The sequence below is a fragment of the Pseudorca crassidens genome, chromosome 12 (genome assembly GCF_039906515.1).
Source record: "Pseudorca crassidens isolate mPseCra1 chromosome 12, mPseCra1.hap1, whole genome shotgun sequence".
NCBI classification, from domain to species: Eukaryota; Metazoa; Chordata; class Mammalia; order Artiodactyla; family Delphinidae; genus Pseudorca; species Pseudorca crassidens.
Window position 1 is genome coordinate 1,155,394 of NC_090307.1, and position 22,166 is coordinate 1,177,559.

General features: G+C 46.8%; 1 protein-coding gene and 1 long non-coding RNA gene across 9 annotated transcripts in view; one reads left to right on the top strand and one right to left on the bottom strand.

Annotated features, from left to right (window-relative positions):
• The window catches only part of CTDP1 (CTD phosphatase subunit 1), a 41,297-nt gene extending 33,627 nt beyond the window's left edge, over positions 1–7,670 (bottom strand). For 7 of the 8 annotated variants that reach the window (XR_010932962.1, XR_010932963.1, XR_010932961.1 and 4 more), the window contains exons 1-3: positions 7,097–7,670; positions 1,562–1,645; positions 810–903 (exon numbers count right to left, since the gene is read on the bottom strand). Coding sequence is in view for 4 of the 8 variants with exons in the window: in XM_067698783.1 (XP_067554884.1) it covers positions 810–903; positions 1,562–1,645; positions 7,097–7,401 (483 nt within the window). In the remaining 4 variants the exon portion in view is untranslated. The remainder of the gene's footprint in view (positions 1–809; positions 904–1,561; positions 1,646–7,096) is intronic. The other variant, XR_010932964.1, reaches the window with a different exon arrangement.
• Positions 7,656–10,848, top strand: LOC137203172 (uncharacterized). Its single transcript, XR_010932965.1, has 2 exons — positions 7,656–8,325; positions 8,685–10,848. It is a non-coding gene; the product is annotated as an uncharacterized lncRNA (long non-coding RNA).
• The last annotated feature ends 11,318 nt before the right edge of the window (positions 10,849–22,166 follow it).

The window sequence follows — 22,166 nt, forward strand, 5'->3', positions numbered from 1 at the left end:
ACAAAGTAGGTACACATCATTTAAAAGCACACACCTGACAAAATCATAACACTGAAGAGAGCTATTACCTACTACCTGCAAGAACGCAGAGCTCCGAGACTGCCTTGCGGTAAGACAAGAAGCCAGTTGTTACAGAGCCCCGTGAGGTGGGCACCGTGCCTAGTGCCCGGGCCTGGCGACGCTCACTCACCCCACCGTGTGGACCCTGGCCCAGGTGTCAGGAGGCCTCTGACCAACACGGCAATGTACAAAAAGCAAACTTTTTCTTTCCAGACATCTCTCCAGCACTCGCACGTCTCTGCACGTGAAAGCACAGCACCGGGCCCTCACCCTCCACCCCACGTCCACGCAGCCAGCACTGATCAGACCTGACACCTCCCCCCTCCTGCTCGGCCCCCTGCTCCCCGGGCAGGAGCCCTCGAGATGCCCTCCCCTCACCCCTGCTCACGATGGGCCCGGGCTCTGCGCTTCCCCCTCGGCTCTCTACCCACCCGCAGCTCTCCAAGCCCAGGGTCCGGCTGCAGCACCCTGGAGAGCTGCCGACCCAACGCAGCCCCGCGGAGCAGTGCTGCCTGCAGGCGGGATCGCTTGGGGAAGGAGGAGGAAGGGGTGCAGCCCTCACCCGCGGGCAGGCCACATGTGCCACATAAACCACCCGTCCACCGCGGGCACACTGGGAACACAGGGACGGCGACGACGGAGCTGGTGTCTTCTCCTGTCGCTCCTGACACTAAGAGCGGCCCACAGATGCGCTCACGGCTCTCAGGAACCGTCTTCCCAAACGCTGTCCCTGCCAGGGGCACACTTACCTCGGAGCTCACCATTAGCTCGGGGACGCTGTGCACCATCGACACGGTGGCCGTGGACAGCGGCACCTGCGGCCTCCCATTCTTACTCTGCAGCCTGCGAAGCGAGAAGGGGCTGCTGAAGCGACACCTGCAGCTCATTAACTCATGCAGAAATTTTAGCTCAGGCTTTAGCTGATGAGTCCTGCGGGCTTAGTGCTGAAATTTCCCCCACTGTCTGAAAACAGACAGGAAAACCAAGGAAAAAATTAAGTAAGAGTCACACTCACAGAGTTCCCTTTGAAAATAAAGATGGTCCCACTGAAACACAGAGGCCCAGAGCGTGAAAGTACAGAACGGTCCACACTGCTCTACACGTACAAACGGGGTAAGCCAACTCAACAGTGGTGGCAAACTAGCACAGGCTGCGAGATGGGGGCCTGGAGGTTGTGAAACGCCGGCTGCGTCCAGGGATGGCCGGTCCCAGTGCGGAAGCGCGGTTCACTCAGCGGGGATGAGAAGGCAAATCCCAACCCACCAGCTGTTTCCTACCACACCTGGGGTGGGCGGCAGACATGCTTTAGTGCTTCCAGAGCTCAAAGAAATCAAACCAGAGAGGAAGCGGACTGACTCACGCTACATGCGGGCAGACGAAGGGCATCGGAGACAGATCCTCCAACCCGAGCCCCTCAGGCGACCTGGCCCTCCACGCTCACACCCACCACCCTCGGGCTCCAGGGGGGACGGTGTCCCACTCTCAAGCTGCCAGAACTTACTGGGTCAGGTCTTGGCCACACTCGGCGCACAGGCCCTTCATGACGACGGGGTGGCTGCATCCTTCTAATTGCACCAGAACCGCCCTAGAATCGGGGGTGAAAACGGTCACAAGTTAGCAAGAACTAAAATCTCTTGCCTTATCCAACTCCTCTAGAAAGAGCATCCGAGTGGGCACAAAGGCACCTGGATTCTGGTACCGGTTCTCCCGGCGACTCTTGCATAACTTTAACTTCACATCACCCTCCAGGGCTGCCGTTTCTCTGGCTATAAAATGAAGGACTTTTTCATCTACGACGAAACACCTGTGCCCCGTGCCAGTGTCGTGAGGGAGGCCCTGCTGGGCGTTTGCCCACAAAGCAAAGACCCTCTCTGAGGCCCAGCGGCCTCCTGGTCGGTGCCCCACACGTGAGGGTGGACGGCTCTGCACCCCTCCCTCCTCACCCGTTTCTGTCCTAAAGGCTCTGGACTGCAAATGGTTTTCACGGGCAGACAGAGCTGCCAAATGGGGGGCAAAACCAGGGAAGCGACACCCCTCCTCCGAGCAGGGCCTCCTTCCTCCCCGCCCTTCCGGCCCCGTTGCTCATCACGACCAGCCACTCGGTGCCCTGGGCCAGGACACCCCCCTCCCCCGACCCCAGTGCTGGGCGGGGTGGGCACACCAGGCCCCGCCGGCCTGGCCCCTCTCCCACCCTCAACGCCGTCTCAACCTCTCCCTGAAACGGCCCCCCTCGCCCCGATCCTAGACAAACCGGAGCGGCGGACGAGGGGCTGCCCTGAGCACACGCGGCTCCTCCCTCGACCTTGCCCTTCTGGTGGCACCTGCTCCAGGTCCCGCCCGCCTCGGCCGCTGGTGATCCGGCACCCAGGGGAGCCCTGCCCTGGCTGGCCTTCTCCACGTGTGGCCCCCCAGCCCCCCACGTCCACCCAAATCCCTCCACGAGGTGCCCACGACCCCTTCAGCCAGCAGCGCCTCCAGGACTCTTCCGCCCGCGGCCTGCTCGGGGTCTCTGCTTTCCCAGCTCTCACGGCACCTCGGCCGCATGCGGGCCATGCCCTGGGTTCCAGGCCCGGTTCCGGGCCACAGCTGGTCCTCCCTGCCCGGTCGGTTCTGGGGGGCGTTCACTGCTGACACGGGGCACCCACCTTCCCAGACCCCTCCCCGCCGGGACCCTTCCCAGCCAGCCCTGCTCTCCTGCGCCCGAGGGGAGGAACGGGGCCCTGGAAGCATCTGCGACGGCGCGGTGGAGCCAGCAAGGGGACCGGAGGCGCTCTGCTCCGCTCAAAGGCGCGTCTCAGACAGCTGCTCACAGGCCAGTGGTGCGTGTGGGCCCTTTGGCACCTGGTGAAAAGTCTGCCGCTCACCTCCAGGGACGCTGGCGGCAGGTGTTTGAGAAACAGTAACTGGCTCATCCACCAGCCCAGGAGGCTTACATATGCTGAGGCTGCTTACACTTCAGTTACAGGCTCCACTGACCTGCTGCCTTGTGACAACGTGCAGGCCACACGAACACCAGTGACCCCAGAGCTCCTGGGCCAGGAGCGATGACCTGGGGCTCAGCCTCCACACACCGCTCCTCTTGGTAGGCACACTGGTGGAGTGAAACTTACGGGGTACAGCAGCTCAGAAACACTCGGCCCAAATTAAAAGGAGGGGGAAACAGACTTGACAGTCACCCGTCCGTATCCGCAGGGGATTGGTTCCAGGACCTCGCAAGTGTCAGAATCTGAGGATGCTCAAGCCCGTTATATAAAAAGGCCTAGTGGGCTTCCCTGGTGGCACGGTGGTTGGGAGTCCGCCTGCCGATGCAGGGGACGCGGGTTCGTGCCCTGGTCCGGGAGGATCCCACGTGCCACAGAGCGGCTGGGCCCGTGAGCCATGGCCGCTGAGCCTGCGCGTCCGGAGCCTGTGCTCCGCAACGGGAGAGGCCACAGCAGTGAGAGGCCCAGGTACCGCAAAAAAAAAAAAAAAAAAAAAGGCCTAGTATTTGCATATAACCTACATGCACCCTCCTGTGTACATTAAATCACCTCTCAGTTACCTATGATACCCAACACGATGCCAACGCTATGTAAATAATTGCTGGTATGTGGCAAATTCAAGTTTTGCTTTTTGGAACTTTCTGAACTTCCCCCCCACCCCCCAAATGTTTCAATCCAAGCTGGCTGAATACACAGATGCGGAACCTGTGGTGTGGAGGGCGGACTGTACTTCCTGTCAATTACTAGATCACTCGGAACTGCTCTCCAGGGCCAGAGCTGAGTATGACACTGTCTATCCCAAATGACTTCTGCATCAGATAAAATGACAAGAGAGAGGGAAAGGGAATTAGATAGGAGCACAGCAGCAACGTCCTTTTTGGCATAAGTTGTTTCCTCCTCCAGCTTTGCAGACACTGCTCGAGGCCGGGTGAAACGCGCCGAGTGGGCTGTGTTCTACCCTAATCCTCCACACGGCCAAGGGACTGATGCACCGTGAACTCTAAAAACAAGCCGCAGAATGCCAGGCCAGTCACCCATAAAGGTCAGCTTTCCTGGTTCGTTCCTGGAGAAAATCCATAGGATAACCATCAAATGCAATTCCTAAACAAGTTATTTTCCCCAAAACACACAAGTATCAAACTCTAATTTTTTTGTACTCATTAGCTTTTGTGTCTGCTCCAATAGGAAGGTCAGAGAGCACAGGGTGTATCAGAAAGGGCAGTGTCAGGGAGCTGGGCCCCAGCACGCTGCTCCCTGGAGCAGTCACTGTCAGGTGTTGGGTCTGGGCAGGGCTTACAGGTTAGGAGGGCTACGGGATCTCTTCTAAGTGCTAAACCTCTGAGTCCTGAAGAATATTGGAGGAAAAGAGACTATTTTGTGCACCCAGATTGGGGTTTCTAAATGCCATTCTCCATTAAAAGAAAGCAGGATTTCTTGGAGAAATGGCTGACTCCAGGGCTGGGGATGGGAGAGCAGAAGCCATCTGTGTCAGAAAACAGGACCATGCTCTACGTTAACGGGACCTGGAAGGGCGCCCGCTTCCACATCCAGGACAGCTTGAGCATCAAGGCAAGTCATCGGAATGGACCATAAGCCACTGAATAAAATAAGAACCCCTGAATCCACACTGAAAAATTAGTTGTTCTTACAGAGGAAAACAAAGCAAGAAATAAAGCAGAAACGATGAAATTAAGAACATCGGCACTGTACAACCCTGATAAAAACAGCAGGTTCAGACAGGCACAGACCAAGCTGGCTGGATGTCAATGGAAGAGGCAAAGGCGCACCTACACAGCCTCCTCCCGTGTCGGTCCTTATCCATCACCACACTTGTTTCCTGATTACTTTATGCATATATTTTCCTTTCCTTTGGAGACATCAATGTACCCGAGTGAATCGAAAAAAAGCAGACAGGTGAGGGGGAAAGACATCATCAGGTACACAATTAACAGACTTACTCTCTGGCAGGCAGTGCCTTGTCAGAAAATTTTCAAATCAAAATAATTTCAATCCACATATATATTACGAAGACAGAAACAGACTCTCATTCTATCTGCTTCCCCCCAGGGGGACGCTCTGGATGAAACGCAGCCTAAGGAGAGAGCAGGGCAGAGGAAGCCCTGGCAAAGCCTCAGTAGGGACAGTGCTGTTTTATCGAAACCTCCTGGGGCCTCAGCCCCTTCCTCTGTCTCAGTCAGAATAGCTCCCGTTCTCCCCGACAGCACGAAGCACTACAAAAACGTGCAACCCCGTTACAGATCACAACAGTATCTACTGATTATTTCCACTACACCCAGAGGCAGGGCTTCTATGTTCCTGCAACTGTTCACTGCCTGAGAACAGCCTCCGACGTGGTCAGGATGAGTCCTGCAGAGGACAGCGCAGAAGGAGACAAGGACAACTCCAGCCAGGTGGGCCCGGCGCTGCGCTGGTGCTCTCCTCCCCCACACACCTGCCTTCCAGGAGAAATGCTACCACTCTTCAGGTCCTCAAAAAGCCCCACGATGAACCACTGCAGTAAGATACCCCAAGACCTGAAACACCAAAAACACACCAAAAAGAGAATTACTCACAGCTGGGAGCCTGTCACTCTATCAGCTACTGGGCTGATTGGTTACATGACCTCACTGGGTTACTCTGATCTATCTGCAGGACTGGCTGTCCTGATCCATGCATGCACGTGAGTCTCACTAACTGCCGTGACCAGTAACTGGCCCGTCTGGGCCTTGGTGGCCTTTTCCATGCAGAGGAACAGAACCACATGAAGAAGATGTCTTTCCCTCAGGGTTTTTCTACACAGTGATACAGCAGCATCAGGGTGCACCTCCATCGTTTAGCTGGCAGGTTTACAGGCTCATTATGGACCAACCAATGGTCAGGTTAAGACCTGACTTCAAAGTAACGCTGACACTGTGCCACACACACACAGCACAGCGAGCCCCTGTCCCCTAAAGGCGGCCAGGCAGACAGCTCTGGTGGCGGATGCACTCAGTGGGCAGGGGCAGGCATCTGAGCAGAAGGCTGAGGGCCTGGCTCCCCTCCAAAGACGAGAGGAGAGGAGAGGAGAGGAAAGGATGCGGGATGAGACTCCCAGGGAGGCCGGTTCTATCCTGGTCACCCACTGCTGTGTGGACTAGGCAGAAGATGCTCCAAAGCCAGAGGGGCAATTAGAGCCACAGGGAGAGGAGCAGGGACTGATGCCCCCCCACCCCCGGGGAGGGCCAGGGTGGGCAGAAAGGGAACTGAGCACCCAGGGCACTGAGGTCCCCACAGAGGACAGCTGCACGCCAGCCACTAAGCAGGAGGCAGGAATGCTCCCCTGCCCCAGGCTTCTGTCCCTGACGATGACAGCAACCACACCAGCCATGCGCACACGCCTTTGTGCACAACACTGGTCAACTCAGGGAGAAGATATAAACTGACAGGTTCACACACTTTAAAAAAGAAAAAAAAACCCTTTACTAGATTAAAACAGAGGTACGACAGCAAGAGCCTGTGGCAGGAGGGTGCACTACTACTTCTCATTCTGACCTACCTGTGCCCAGGCCGCACCCCCTTCCTGAGCTGAGATGCAGAACTGCACCAGGTTTTACAACCACGTTTCGCAAGGTTTACTAGAACCTAAAGAAGTGCACGCCTCCCAACAGCTGACACTGCGACAAGCATGGAGTACGCCTGATTAGTCCTGTGCGCACTATGACCCCCTAGGTTTCCTAGTTTACAAACGTGAAGTCTTGTGGGGGAGACACCTATTACAGAAAGAGAGAAAAGAGAACACAACTGTTTTACAAAGGGTGCAATTTCGGTAACGGAGAGTTTTTTAAAAAAAGCCAGCTGCCTCTGATTAGTAAAGTGACTAGCAGTGACTGCCATCCAGCCTTAGATAAACAGGCAGCCAAGCCGCTGTGGGCTCTAACTTACAAAGTTCTCTCAGAGTGCAGCCTTCAGCTGCTGCCCCGGAGACCCTTTCCCACCCAGTGCCGGGCCAGGACCCCTTCCCGGCCCAAGCCCAGAACTCCCTCTAGACCTCAGCCCCCTCCCTCCTTCCCACTCACCCGGGTGCCACCACCTGGCCAGGCTGCGCGCACAGCTCCCGCACCACGCCCGCGCGCTCCGACCTCAGCCTGCGCTCCGTGCGCACGCAGCCCCCGGAGCCGGCGCGAGTAGGGGCGGGCCCGGTGGGCTGCGCGGAGGCGGCGGCCTCGCACATGGCCAGCACAGAGCCGATGCGTACGGCCGCGCCAGCCGCCACCCTCCACTCGAGCAGGCGCAGCGGTCCGGGGCCGGGGCAGCGCACCTCGGCCACGGCCGGCGGCTGGGCGCCCTCGGCGGGAACGCGGCCGCTGGGCGGTGCCTCCATCGCAGCCGAGTGGAGGCGCTGTGGAAAAGCGGCGGTGGGCGCTCAGGGTGCGGCGCCCATCGCGGGCTACCGGGCGACCCCGGCCCAAGCAGAGGCGGCAGCGGCGCTACGATTCCCCCTTCGGCACCACCGGCTTCCACCAGCCGCCCGTTCCGCGCCGACTTCCGGGACAGCGTGCGACGTCACGTGCCACCGCATTCGTGCGCGCAGGCGCCGAGGGCCTGGGTGTAAACACGCCCACGCGGGGCCCGAGAGGTCCTCCGCCGGCCATAGGGAAATGGGCGCGTCCTAGGACCACGCTTCTGCGACTGGGCCCGGTGGGAACAGTGTTCCTTCGCCCCATCCACCCCATAAGCGCCGGCATCTGGGGCTGTGGGTCGGCATGCAACGCGGAGCTGCCGGCCCAGAAGCCCTGTCAGGCGCTGAGGCTGGACATCGTGGGACTCTGAGTCCCGGTGTGCAACGCGCCCCTCTGTACCACGAATCCCCGTAAGGCGCCGTTAATTCCGGCGTGCAACGAGGGTCTCTGTCCCGCAGTCCCCGTCACCGGCTGAGGGCCGGCGTCACGAGAACTACAAGTCCCGGCATGCAACGCTCTGCGGTTCCCACAACCCTTTATGCGCTGAGGGCTGGCTGGTGTCTTAGGACTAAGAGGCCGGTGTCCCAGAAACCCAATCAGGCGCTTTTGGTCCCGGCATGCAACAGGGGCTGACGTCCCACAACTCCTCCCATCACGTGCTAAGGCCGGTCGTCCGTCGTGGAACTACGAGGCCCAGCGTGCAGCGCGCCGCTGTCCCATGAATCCCAGTCAGACGTTTGGAATCCCGACGTGCCTCGCGGGAGTCGTGGACTGTGGTCCCAGCATGCTGTGCGCGGTCTGGGGTTGGAGCTTGGTGGGCGCCGGGATCCTCGCGTCGCCCCGGGGTGCGTGTTTTGGGGTCTTCTCGGGGTCTGGCCCTTCCCGCACTGTCGGAGCCGCCTTGCCGTCGTGCCCGCCTGGGGAGGCCAGGTGCACTGTGCGCAGGGACCAGGAGCCACTGTGGAGACAAGCCGAGCCGTCAGGGAGGAGTGGGAGTGGTCGTCGGCGGGGGCCTTCAGGGTCTTTCTTGATAGGATTTCTGAAGAGCTGCACTTTCTCTGGTGGGATTTGAACATAACCACCTGTCCCAACGGCAGAGCCCCCAAGTGCATGAAGCAAAAGCTGACGTAATTTAAGGAAGGCAGACAACTCAACAGTAGTACGTGCATAATTTTGCAGCACTTTGCTTCCTTCTGCTTCACAGATACTGCGTTTTTTACCAGTTGAAGGTTTGTGGTAACCCTGTATGGAGCAAGTCTGTCGGCACCAATTTTTGCAGCAGCCTTTGCTCACTTCCTGAGTGTCACATTGTGGTAATTCAAGCAAACTTTTCCGTCGTTACTGGTTACGCTGATCTGTGATTGATGGCCTTTGGTGTTGCTGTTGTAGTTTTGGGGCGCTGACAGCCGCACCCAGGTAAGGCAGGGAACTTAACTGAAAAATGTTGTGTGCGTTCTGACTGCTCCACTGACGTGCGTTCCGTGTCAGTATCTCTCCTCGGGCCTCCCGATCCCCTTAGACGCAACAATATTGAAAATAGGCAAATTATTGACCCTACGATGGCCTCTACGTGTTCAAGTGAAAGGAAGAGTCGCACGTCTCTCACTTTAAATCAAAAGTTAGAAATGATTAAGCTTAGTGAGGAGGGCCTGTCGAAAGCTGAGATAGGCCGAAAGCTAGGCCTCTTACGCCAAACAGTTAGCCAAGTCGTGAATGCAAAGGACAAGTTCCTGAAGGAAGTTAGCAGTGCTACTCCAGTGAACACACGAATGATCAGGAAGCGAAACAGCCTCATTGCTGATATGGAGAAAGTCTTAGTGGTCTGGATAGAAGATCAGACCAGCCACAGCATCCCCTTAAGCCAAAGCCTAATCCGGAGCAAAGCCCTAACGCTCTTCAACTCTATGAAGGCTGAGAGAGGTGCGGAAGCTGCAGAAGAGAAGTTTGAAGCTAGCAGGGGTTGGTTCATGAGGTTTAAAGAAAGAAGCCATCTCCATAATGTAAAAGTGCAAGGTGAAGCAGCAAGTGCTGGTGTAGAAGCTGCAGTAAGTTATCCAGAGCTAGCTAAGATAATTAAGGAAGGCGGCTACACTACACAACAGATTTTCAATGTTGATGAAACAGCCTTATATTGGAAGAAGATGCCATCTAGGACTTTCATAGCTAGAGAGGAGAAGTCAATGCTTGGCTTCAAAGCTTCAAAGGACAGGCTGACTCTCTTGTTAGGGGCTAATGCAGCTGGTGACTTGAAGTTGAAGCCAATGCTCATTTATCACTCCGAAAATCCTAGAGCCCTTAAAAATTATGCTAAATCTACTCTACCTGTGCTCTATAAATGGAACCACAAAGCCTGGATGACAGCACACCTGTTTACAACATGGTTTACCGAATATTTTAAGCCCACTGTTGAGACCTACTGTTCAGAAAAAAAGATTCCTTTCAAAATATTACTGCTTATTGACAATGCACCTGGTCACCCAAGAGCTCTTATGGAGATGTACAGTGAGATTAATGTTGTTTTCATGCCTTCTAACACAACGTCCATTCTGCAGCCCATGGATCAAGGAGTAATTTCAACTTTCAAGTCGTATTATTTAAGAAACACATTTCGTAAGGCTGTAACTGCCATAGATAGTGATTCTTCTGATGGATCTGGGCAAAGTAAATTGAAAACCTTCTGGAAAGGATTCACTATTCTAGATGCCATTAAGAACATTCGTGATTCATGGGAAGAGGTGCAAACATCAACATTAACAGGAGTTTGGAAGAAGTTGATACCAACCCTCATAGATGACTTTGAGGGACTCAAGACTTCAGTGGAAGAAGTAACTGCAGATGTGGTGGAAATAGCAAGAGAACTAGAATTAGAAGTGGAGCCTGAAGATGTGACTGAATTGCTGCAATCTCATGATAAAACTTTAACAGATGAGGAGTTGCTTCTTATGGATGAGCAAAGAAAGTGGTTTCTTGAGACAGAATCTCCTGGTGAAGATGCTATGAAGATTGTTGAAATGACAACAAAGGACTTAGAATATTACATAAACTTAGTTGATAAAGCAGCGGCAGGATTTGAGAGGATTGACTCCAATTTTGAACGAAGTTCTACTGTGGGCAAAATGCTTTCAAACAGCATTGCGTGCTACAGAGAAATCGTTCATGAAAGGAAGAGTCAATTGATGTGGCAAACTTCACTGCTGTCCTATTTTAAGAAATTGCCACATCAACCCCAGCCTTCAGCAGCCCCCGACCTGATCAGTCAGCAGCCATCAACATCCAGGCAAGACCCTGCACCAGCAAAAAGATTACGACTCACTGAAGGCTCAGAGGATGTTTAGCATTTTTATAACAATAAAGTATTTTTAAGTTAAGGTATGTATGCTTATTTTTAGACATAATGCTATTGCACACTTAATGGACTACAGTATAATGTAAACATAACTTTTATTTGCATTGGGAAACCAAAAATTTGTGAGGCTTGCAATATTCACTTTACTGCAATGGTCTGGAACCAAACCTGTGATACTGTGAGGTAGACCTGTCATGGTCTTTAGTTGGATCTCTCTCTCCCTTTGTTCTTCTCTCCCCCCATTTAAAAATTATGTAAATTATGTACATACCAAAGACTATGTAACCCTAAAATGAGCATATCCGCCAATCTAAAATCTAGAACATGACCAGTATTGTTACAACTACCTATGCACTCCTTACCATCCCATCTTATCCCCTTGATTCCCCACCAGAGGTATCTGCCGTCCTCGGCTTTATGTTTGTCTTTCTCCTTTTGTACGGTGTTTTGCTGCATTTGTATATATGTATGCACAAAGATACTGTGTAGTCACTTTTTTTTGAGGTTTATAAAAATGCATCATGTTTTTAAATCTGAATGGCTTTTTCATTCATCACTATGAATCCGAATTTTATTCATATTATTTTATCTGGGTATAGTTTATATATTGAGACTTCTATATAATAGCTCATTGTGTGAATATGCCAGGATGGATTTATCTATTATGTTGTGAATGGACATTTGGATTGTTTTCGCTTTTTGATATTCTGAAACTTGCTACAGTGAACATACTTCTGTGTGTTTCTTGGTGTAATGAGTTAAAATGTGAGGATATGTGCATAAGTGTGGAATTGCTGAATCAGGATATGCAAATGTTCAGATTTATGAGATAATGCAAAAATGGTTGTCTCAGTTTATATTCTCACCACATTCTCAACAACTTGGTATTATCAGACTTATTTATCTTTGCCAATCTAAATGAAAATCTGTGTTAAAATTAAGTTGTGGTTTTAATTTGCACTCTTCTGATAGCCTTTTGGCTTAGTATCTTTTCCTGTTTTTTAAAATTTACCTTTTTTGTTTTCTGCAAAATGTCTATTCGTTTGTTGCTCACCTTTCTACTGGGTTGTTTGTCTTTTTCTTGTTGAGTGGTGGTAGTTCCTTATGGTTTCTGAATACAGATCCTTTACTGTTTACATGTTACTCATATCATTTACCAATTTTTGGCTTGTCTTTTTCAAGTTCTCAAAACTTCTGTTTTGAGAACAGAAGTCCTTAATTTTAAGAATGCATTCCCTAACCTGAGGTTATAAAGATAGCTTCCTTTTTTACTCCTAAAATTTGTAAAAGTTTGCCTTTCACAGCCAAGTCTTTAAATAATAAGAACTGGATGTTTTGTATATGTTGTAAGGCAGGGATCTGATTTCTTTCCCATATGGGTAACCAGTTATCCCAGCACTATATATTGAAAAGCTTACCTTGTTCTCACTGAGCTGTGGTGCCGTCTCTGATACAGAGTAAGTCTCTATAAAGGTATGAGCTTATTTTGGACTTTCTATTCTGGGTTGTTCTTGTATCGTCTTCATTGCTGTAGCTTCATAATAAGGCGTGACATTTGGGAGGGCAATTGCCCCACAGTAGTTTACTTATTTAGAAGTTTCTTTAGAAGTTTTGTGGCTATTCTTGGCCTTTGTTTCATAAATTTTTGAATTAATGTGTCAAGTTTATTGGTAAAACCTGTTTGATCAGAACTATATGGAATCTATAATTCAGTTTGGGGAGAAGTGACATCTTTGTGATTTGAATCTTCCCATCCACAAACAGTATATCACTCCAGTTATTTAGGCCCCCTTTAAAACCTTCCAATAAGGTTTTATAATTTTCTGCATATAGGAGTTGCACATTTTTGGTTAGATATATTTCTAGTTAACTTTACTTTTTGTTGTTGATACTTTTGTTGATACATGATACTTCTAAAAAATTGACATTTTCTAATTGACTGTTGGTGGTATATAAAAATGCAGTAGATTTTCGTGAACTGATCTTATACCCATTTACCTTAATAAGTTCTTTTATTTTAAATAGTATATCAGTAGATTCTTCAGAGTTTTCAATGTAGGAGTTCATATCATTTACAAATAATTGTTTTATTACTTCCTTTGCAAGTTTTATAGCTTTATTACTTTTCTTGTCTTAATGTGCTAGTTTATCCCTATACTGCAGTGATCAGTTATATAACAGGATCAGTTATTGTGGTATCCTTGTTTTACCCCACATTTTACGGGGAATGTTTCCAACATTTCCCCATTAGGAAAGACACGTGATGAGTGTTTTTTGTATATTCATGATCAGGTAAAAGAAACTTCAGTCTATTCATAGTCTCTCAAAAGATTCTTATGACTATTTTAGAATATTATCAGATGTTTTCTGCATCTTTTGAGGGATCATATGGCTTTCTCTTTTGTTAAAATTATATATGTATATATGTACATATACACATATGCACACATAACAGATATATGAATTCTGTTTATGTAACTAAAATTATACATTCCATGTTTATGAGTGAGAATAGTCCATATGTTTCCTCCTCTATATTATCCTTATTTAACTTGATTTCAAGGCCAGTAGGTGTCATGAGATGAGTTGGGGAGCTTTTCTTTTCTGTTTCTAGTTCTATTTCTGAAAGATTTTTTGTAAGTGTGGAATGACCTGTTTCTTGAAAGTTTGGTGTAACTAGCCTTTATAACCTTTTGGTCTTGCTGTTTCCTTGTGGGAAGATTTTACCCTGATGATTCAATTTCTCTCCTAGTTATAGGTCTATTCACACCTTCTATTTCATCTTGAGTCATTTCGGAAATTGCATTTTCTAGGAATTTTGTCAATTTATTTGGATTCATTCTTATTTCTAGCATCTTAAATTGGATGTTTAAAGCATTAATTTTAGCCTGTCTTCTTTTTAAGTAAAACTTCAATGCCATTTGTGTGCTATTGCATCACTCTTGCTTCATCTCACTAGTCTGGATATATAGTTTTTTCATTTCAGTCATTCAATTATTCATTTATATCCATTATGATCTTTTTATTTGACAAATGGGTTATTTAGAAGTATATTTGAAAATGTCCAAAGCGTGGGAATTTTTCTCCATCTTTTTATTGTTGACTTCTAAGTTAATTGCATTATGGTTAGATAACATAATCTGAATGATACTACTTCTTTGAAATTTAATGCAGTTAACATAATTCCGGTATATGGTTAATATGTACTTCAAAAGAATGTGTCATCTTTCCTTATTGAATCAGGAGTCTATATCTACTCAATAAGTTAAGCTTGTTGAATGTGTTATTAAAATTTCCCATGTTTTTTTCCTGATTGACCAAGCAGTGATTGAGAGATACATGTTGAAACCTCTCACTATGATAGTGGATTTACCAAATTCTCTCTGTAGTTTTATTAATTTTTTGTGTGTACACACACAATTGTACGCATACATACACAAATGGGTTGGGGGCAGAGGTTGTTATTAAGGCATACATGTTAAAAATTTTTATATCCTTGAGGAATTGAAACTTTTTGTTATGTAGAGCCCTCTGTATCCTGAATAATGCTTATCTATTAAAATGTTTTTTGCTTGAAGTAATATAACTGTTTTAACTTCTTTTTAATAAATGCTTGCCTGGTATATACTTCACTTTTACTTTTAGAGTTTTTACACCTTAAGTTTAGGTATTCTCCTATAAATGGCATCTAGCTAGACTTTTATAATTCATTCTGACAATCTCCACCTTTTAGTTGGAAAGTCCAGTACATTTATATTTAACCTTCCAATTTTTCTTTGGATATCTTTTCTCCCTTATCATCTTTTTTCCCTTTGGGGATATATTGAGATCTGGTTTTCTGTTTATTTTCTTATATTTTTTCTTACTCCATTTTTTTTATTTTGGCGATCACCATTGCAGTTTTACCTTTGTGTATTGTGATTTATAGGAGAAATATATATTTGGTCTTCATCCACAGTGCCTGGATCACATCTCCCAGAACCCTTGGAATTTCCTGAGTGATAAGAACAATGGGATAATATTTGGTCTCTTGTCCTTAGTTCCTGAAAACACTTTCAGTAGGGCCCCACCTAAGGGTAGGGGCTGGTTGCCAGGAGAACCAACCAAATGATTAGAGGGTTAGAATTTTCACCCCATCCCCACCTCTACCCTGAACCCCAGGGAGGAGAGATGGGCTGCAGGTTGAATCAACTGCCAATGGCCAATGAGTTAATCAATTGTGCCTAAGTAACGAAGCTTCCATAAAAGCCCGAAAGGACAGCATTTGGAGAGATTCCCAGTTGGTGGACATGTGGAGACCTGGCAGAGTCGTGCACCTGGAGGGAGCATGGAAGGTTCACGCCCCTCCCATACACCTTGTCCCGTGTATCTCTCCCATCTGGATGTTCATCTGTATCCTTTCTCCATAGCCTTCTGTAACAAACTGGTAATCCAGTAAGAAAATGGGTTTTCCTGAGTGCTGTGAGCTGTTCGAGCAAATTAATCCAACCTGAGGGGTGGGGGGGTTGTGGGAACCTCTGATTCATAGCCAGTTGATCAGAAGTACAAGTAACAACTGGACTTGTGATTGGCATCCTGAGTTGGAGGGGGTCATTGGGATCTCGAATTTGTAACCGGTGGGTCAGGAGCATGAAACCTGGGCTTTTGACTGGAGTCTGAAGTGGAGGGCTGTCTTGTGGGACTGAACCTTAACCTGTAGAATCTGATTCTATCTCCAGGGAGACAGTATCAGGATTGATTTCGAATTCTTGGACATCCTGCTGGCATCTGAGAATTTCTTGTTGGTGTGGGGAAGCCTACACACACACACACACACACACACACACGTATTGGAATTGGAAGCCAAAAGAACCTTGTATTCCTAACTTAGTAAATTTAAAGTGAATATTCCAGTTTCCTTCCAAACAATATATAGATCTTAAAACACTATACCTCTGTTCTCCAGACTTATACACTATAATTGTCTAATATTTCAGTTCTACCTTTTTACAATTCCCAAATTAGACATTATTTTCTAGACAATGTTTTGCTTTAACATATGTTTACCAATTTATTTTTCATCATTTTTTCCTTAACATTTCATATCCTCCTTTTTTTTGGTAACAATTTATTATGAAAGAGATACATTCCAATGAAAATAAACAGGTTCTACTAAAATGATGGATACCTAAAATATTTGTATAATATATAATCTACATATGACATGTACATGTCATACACATTTGTATATACTGTGTTGTAAATATATCACATCTTCCCTCTGGGATTAGGGCTCACCTTGGAATATATTCTTTAGAATTCCTTTAGTAAAGTTCTGTTGGAGTTACACTCTCAGTGTCTGTTTATCTGAGAATGTTGTATTCTGCTCTCACTGTGGAAAGGTAATCTTGGTAGACAAACAGCTATAGAGTGACAGTGGCTCTTTTCATTTAGAAGAGATTTCATTAGATTCTGGTTTCCATTTTTTATTGTTGAAAGTCTGTTAACCTGGTTGTGGCTTCGTAGGTGATAAGTCTCCTTGTCTTTGGGGTTCTGTAATTTTGTTTGTGTGTCTAATGGTAGGTTTCTTTTTGCTTATACTGTTTGAAATATATTGTAAATTCATGGATTTCATTAATTCTTGAAAATTCTCAAGCATTATCTCTTTAAGTATTTCTCTTTAGTCTCTGGAACTCTGAGTAGATACTTGGTGAAATTTCTTATCCTATAATCATCTCTCAATCTTTTAAAAGTTTTTCCTCTTATTTCTCTGTCCAGCATTCTGGGCAATTTCATCAAACATTGGCTGCACTTGATTAATCTCACTTCATCTGTGTGGAATCTGCTGTCTAACGCATCTTTTGAAGCTTTACCTCAAAAATTATTTTTTGCATTTATGAAAGTTCTGTTTGGATATTTTCCAAACATGCCTGTCCATTTATAGCCTATCTTTACAATGCTTGCTTATAATTTTTGTAATTTTCTTTTTTCTTTTATAGGTTCACACCTAATTTGTCAGATTCTGATTCTGGTCATTTGAGTAACTGATGTCTTTGTGGGTCTGAGTCTGCTTTGTATTTGTAGTTGTTCCTACCCATTCTTATGTATAGAAGCTGTGTTTCCTTTCATGGTTGGTGCTGTTGGTGAGCGCATATTTGGTTGATCATCTGTGGAGATCCTTGTGACATTTGCTATGGCGAGAGCCAGAGGGCCCAAGATGAGGACACTTTGGACCCTTCCAGGGTAGGAGTCTAGAGTCTACCTCTCCTGCTGTGCCAGGAGCCCAAGGCTTACCCTCCCCACCTCTGCAACCTTAGGTAGCTCTGATACTGGCAAGTTCTCTGAGGGCAACCCTGCGTCTTGTATTTTCTTACTGGAGTTTCCCTCCTGGATCCCTCATTAGGATTTCCTTGAGTTGAGAGACTTCAGGATGTCCCTTACTTCCTCCAAGCCCAATACTGACATGGAAAATTAAGTCCTAGACAAAAATCTAATTGTTTTGTAGTGTGAGGGGCCCTTCAGAGTTTCCACACTGCCATACCACCCAAAGTGGAAGTTCTTCTCTTTGATTTTTCTTCTCTGTTTGTTTTAAACTGGATCAAATGACCAAAGGAGAAGACGTTCCCTTTCTCCCCACCCCCCTCCCCTACTGGTTTTTTTCCCCTCTATTTCCCCACCTGGTTTTCTCCCTTTTTTGGTCTATATTTGAAGGTACTGGTCTTAGAGGAGTCATGTGCTCACCGCCCCTTTTGTTTCGGCGAGTGGGGCAGAGGGAAAAGGTGGAAATAGAGAAATTTCCTGTCAGTGGAGAGCACTATTGACATATCTGGGAAAAAGATAATTGTGACTTAAGAATTTTAAGTCATTTGGAGGAGAAATCTCCATAAGATAAGGTATTTACAAACCACCAATACACCTGCATATAGGATATTATTACATGATAGATTAGAATAATTGTACTGTACAACACAGTACACAGACCAATTAAATCTATTCTATAAAGCGTGTAAGTACGGGGACTATTCTAGCTTAGCAACGATTTACTGACTCTTTTTACTGCTCCCATAGGCTTGGCCACATAGCATTTTACTTTCCGTAAAATGGCTCTTTGAGAACAGACGAATAATGAAAACAAAGTTATTTTGGCTACAAGGAACATTCTACCATTTCTTTTACAAAGAGGGCAGTAGTACACATGGTGTGCATTTTGGAAAGGAAAAGACAGCCGGGAACGCTGAAATGGTTCTCGTGCTCAGGAGAAGGCAGTCACTAGGGATGAGGACGTCTGTGGCCCTGTTACCATGAGAGCAGCTGGTGTGCTGTGCGGGCTGATTTCTCACCATGAGTCAGAAACAGTCCCTTTAGACGATCCCAGAAAAATACCAGAATAGCGGGTGTACATCAGAGCCCGCACACATGCCTGCCGAGACCGTCCAGGGTGCTTCTCATACGAGCCGTGACTTCTCAGGAGCCTTTCCCAGCCCTTCGGAGCAGCTAGGTAATCATGAGAGAAGAAACAGACAGATTCTCCCTGCTCTCTTTATTGTTTTACTTCCCAGTAAAGGGAGATGCTATGAAGTCTGCTTGGTTCTACTGGAATAGCGCATGAGATTATGACTCCAGTGACAGTACACAGAGTTAGAAGGATTTGGTTTTCTCAGCATCCTCACCAGGTATACTGTCAGTTATAGTGGGGTAGAGATGGAATGGAAGCATTTTATGACTGGAGCCTTCCCATATGGCTCGGGTTTAATTTTTTTTTTGTTTCCAGTATGCGGGCCTCTCACTGTTGTGGCCTCTCCCGTTGCGGAGCACAGGCTCCGGACGCGCAGGCTCAGTGGCCATGGCTCACAGGCCCAGGCGCTCCACTGCACGTGGGATCTTCCCGGACCGGGGCACGAACCCGCGTCCCCTGCATCGGCAGGCGGACTCCCAACCACTGCGCCACCAGGGAAGCGCCGGGTTTAATTTTTTAAATTATTATTTCAAGTTGGGTGTTAAGAAAACATAGTTTACAGTGAATCTGATTCACAACTCCAAGCCACAAGTTTTCATGTGAAAATTTATCAGGTTCAGAACTAGACGGTCAGCCCTCCTGGATTGATGGTCAGCTTTTCTAGGTCTGAGACGGGCCCAGCGCATTACATGAGAGGGACTGAGTTAACGGGCTCCGCCGTGTTCATTTTATCTCACGTATTCCCTCTGGAACAGCAGGACGGCAGGCTCCTGAGCACTGCATATTATAACGTTCGCTTTGCTGCTGCAAAAATATATTTTTTGGGAAAATGAGCATGAGACTCATTTGATTTTACATCATCAGATGGGTGTAAAAAGGCTGTTAAACGAGAACGCTGGCCTTTATAGGCTGAATGCAGAGTCCGTGCAGCTTACGGAGGATTTCTTTTGTTTATTTTTTAAATTCCTATAGGAGATTATTGATGCTTTATTTGACTATGGGTTTAAGAAGAATCTTTATCATTTAAAGATGTGTGCTGAAATATTTTACAGATGAAATAATAGGATACCTGGATTTATTTCTAAATAATCAGGTTTAGTGAATGGTACATATGATTGAACAAGATAGGTTCTGTACTGATAATTGCTGGAGAAGGGTAAGAGAAACGTCAGTATTTTTGCATGTTTGAAAACTTTCATAATAAAAAGTAAAATGTTCTGTTAGGGGAAATAATCTTCCTGCATAAATTCCACGTGTAATTTTCATACACATTACCTCCTAATATGCTTCTCATCTTATGACTGCCAAGTTTCCATTACAGCCGCTGGAGAGAGAGTTTATAAAAAGCAGGTCCCAAGATGACCGTCTTAGTGTAATTCACATGAGAGAGTGGGTTGGAGTCCTCGCCTGTCAATCCATCCTCTGAATCCAGCACAAGACAGACATGAAAATATACTATGGGGTTGAGAGTCCTTAACAGGAAGAAATCTCTCTCCAGTGACTCTTTAAAATGTTATTTTGTGTTACATTTTATGATATAGACCGTGAACATCCTAGAATTTCAAGTTCTGTTCCATTGATCTTTATGTCTGTCCTTATGCTAACACCAGATGATCTCGATTTCTATAGCTTTATAGTAAGTTTGAAATCCAATAGTGTAAGTTCTCCAACTTTGTTCTTTGTCAAAATTGTTTTGGCTATTCTAGGTCCTTTTCATGTCTATGTAATTAATAGGATCAGTTTGCCAATTTCTACAAAAATATGCTGGGATTTTGATAATGATTGCATTGAATCTCTACAATTTGTAGGGAATTGACTTACAAATACTATTGAATCTTTCAATCTGTGAGCATGGGATGTCCCTCCATGTAAATTTTCTATAATTTTTCTCAGTGATGTTTTATAGTTTTCAGTGAATTAATCTTGCACTTCCTTTTTTACATTTAATACTAGGTATTGTATTCTTTTTGATGCTATCATAAATGGAATTATTTTCTTAATTTCATTTCAGGTTGTTTGATGATAGTACAGTTGACCCTTGAACAACATGAGGGTTAGGGGCACCAACCCCCCATGCAGTCACACTGTGTATAACTTTTCACTTCCTCAGAACTTAACTACTGATAGCCTAATGTTGACTGGAAGCCTTACCGATAGCATGAACGGTCGATTAACACATGTTTTGTAATGTTATATATATTTATATGTGGTATTCTTATAAAATGTAAGCTAGCGAAAAGAGAATTTTATTAAAAAATCATAAGGAAAATACATTTACAGTAATATGTGAATTTATTTTAAAAAATCAGCATGTAAGTGGACCTTCACAGTTCAAACCTGTGTTGTTCAAGGGTCAACTGTATATGAAAATCGAATTGAGTTTTGCACAATGGGCTTGTATCCTGCAATCCTGATAAGGTCATTTATTAGTTCTAGTGAGTTTATTATATTAGAATTTTCTTTATACAGGATCAGGTCATCTGTAAATAGACAGTTTTATTAGTTCTTTTCAATCTTCATGCTTCAATTTATTTTCCATTCTCTCATTCTCTTCCTTCCTTTCTGGCGGAGCAAGTATCGCTCTCTACAACGACCTCCAGCACAGCGTTGAGTGGGAGTGGCCGGAACAGATATCCTGGGCTTGTTCGCGATCTTAGGAAGGGAAAGCACGTCCCTGACTATGACGTGTAGGTTTGTTTACATGCCCAGTGTAGGCTGAGGATACTCCTTCCTTGTTTATTGAGAGGTTTTTGTCTGTTCGTTTCATTATGGATAGGTGTTGGATTTTGTCAGTGAGATTTTTCCACACCTATTGATTGATCGGTTTTCAGATGTTCATCCAACCTGCATTCCTGGGATGAATTCCAGTTGGTCGTGGTTTATAATCCTTTTTATATGCTGCTAAGATTTCGCCAAGGGTTTTTGTGTTAAAGTTCGTGAGAGAGATTGGTGTGAAGTTTGCTTGTAACGTTTTGTCTGGCTTTGGCGTCAGGGTGGTGGTGGCCTCGCAGAATGAGCTGGGAAGTGTTACCTCCTCTTTTTTTCTGAAAGAGCTTTTCTCTAAACATTTGATGGAATTCACCGTTGAAACCATCTGGGACTGAGCTTTTCTCTGGGAAGATTTAAAATCACCAGTTGAATTTCTTTTCTTGTTATAGGTCCATTCCAATTTTCTATTTCTTCTTGAGTCAGTTTTGATCATTTGTGTCTTTCTAGGAATTTGCCATTTCATCTTCATTGTATAAAGTTCTGAATACTTCCTTATAATTCTTGTCAGTATGGTTGGTCGTGATAGCCCCTCTTTCACTGCCAGTTCTGCTCATTGTGTCTCCTCTCCTTTTCCTGGGCCAGTCTAGCACAGGGTCTCTCAACTTGAGAATTACTGACATTTTGGGCTGAAGAAGTCTCTGTTGCGAAGGGCTGTCCTGCGCGATATTGACTGTGGCTGACGTGCAGATGGGCTCTGAGGTGTGTGATGTGAGGGGAACGCAGCGGGAGCAGGTCTGGGCAGGGGAGAGGTGAAGCTGTGTGGCCGTCAGAGCTGTGTCCCCAGACGCTGCTCGGGCTCCTCCTCCGGCCCTGCCCAGGCCCCCATGGCTCTGGCTGAGGCACCGAGGTTGGACGGCTGCCCCGCTTCTGCAGCAGGGGGGCAGCAAAGCCCTCCTGGGGGGCGGATCGGGGCCGGAGCTTCTCAGACCCCACGCACGAGGGCACCTTGTCCTAAGCGTCCAGATGAGGGAGACAAGCTTAGGGCATGAAGACGTGAGCTGTGCCCTGAGCAGAACTAAGGTCACGTTGGCTTCCCTGGAGCTCTCGGGGCCACGTTTCCAGGCGCTGCAGTGGGAGCGCGCTCCCGGCAGGGTGGGAGGCCACTCCCAGTGCCCTCCGTCCCAGAAAATGTGCTG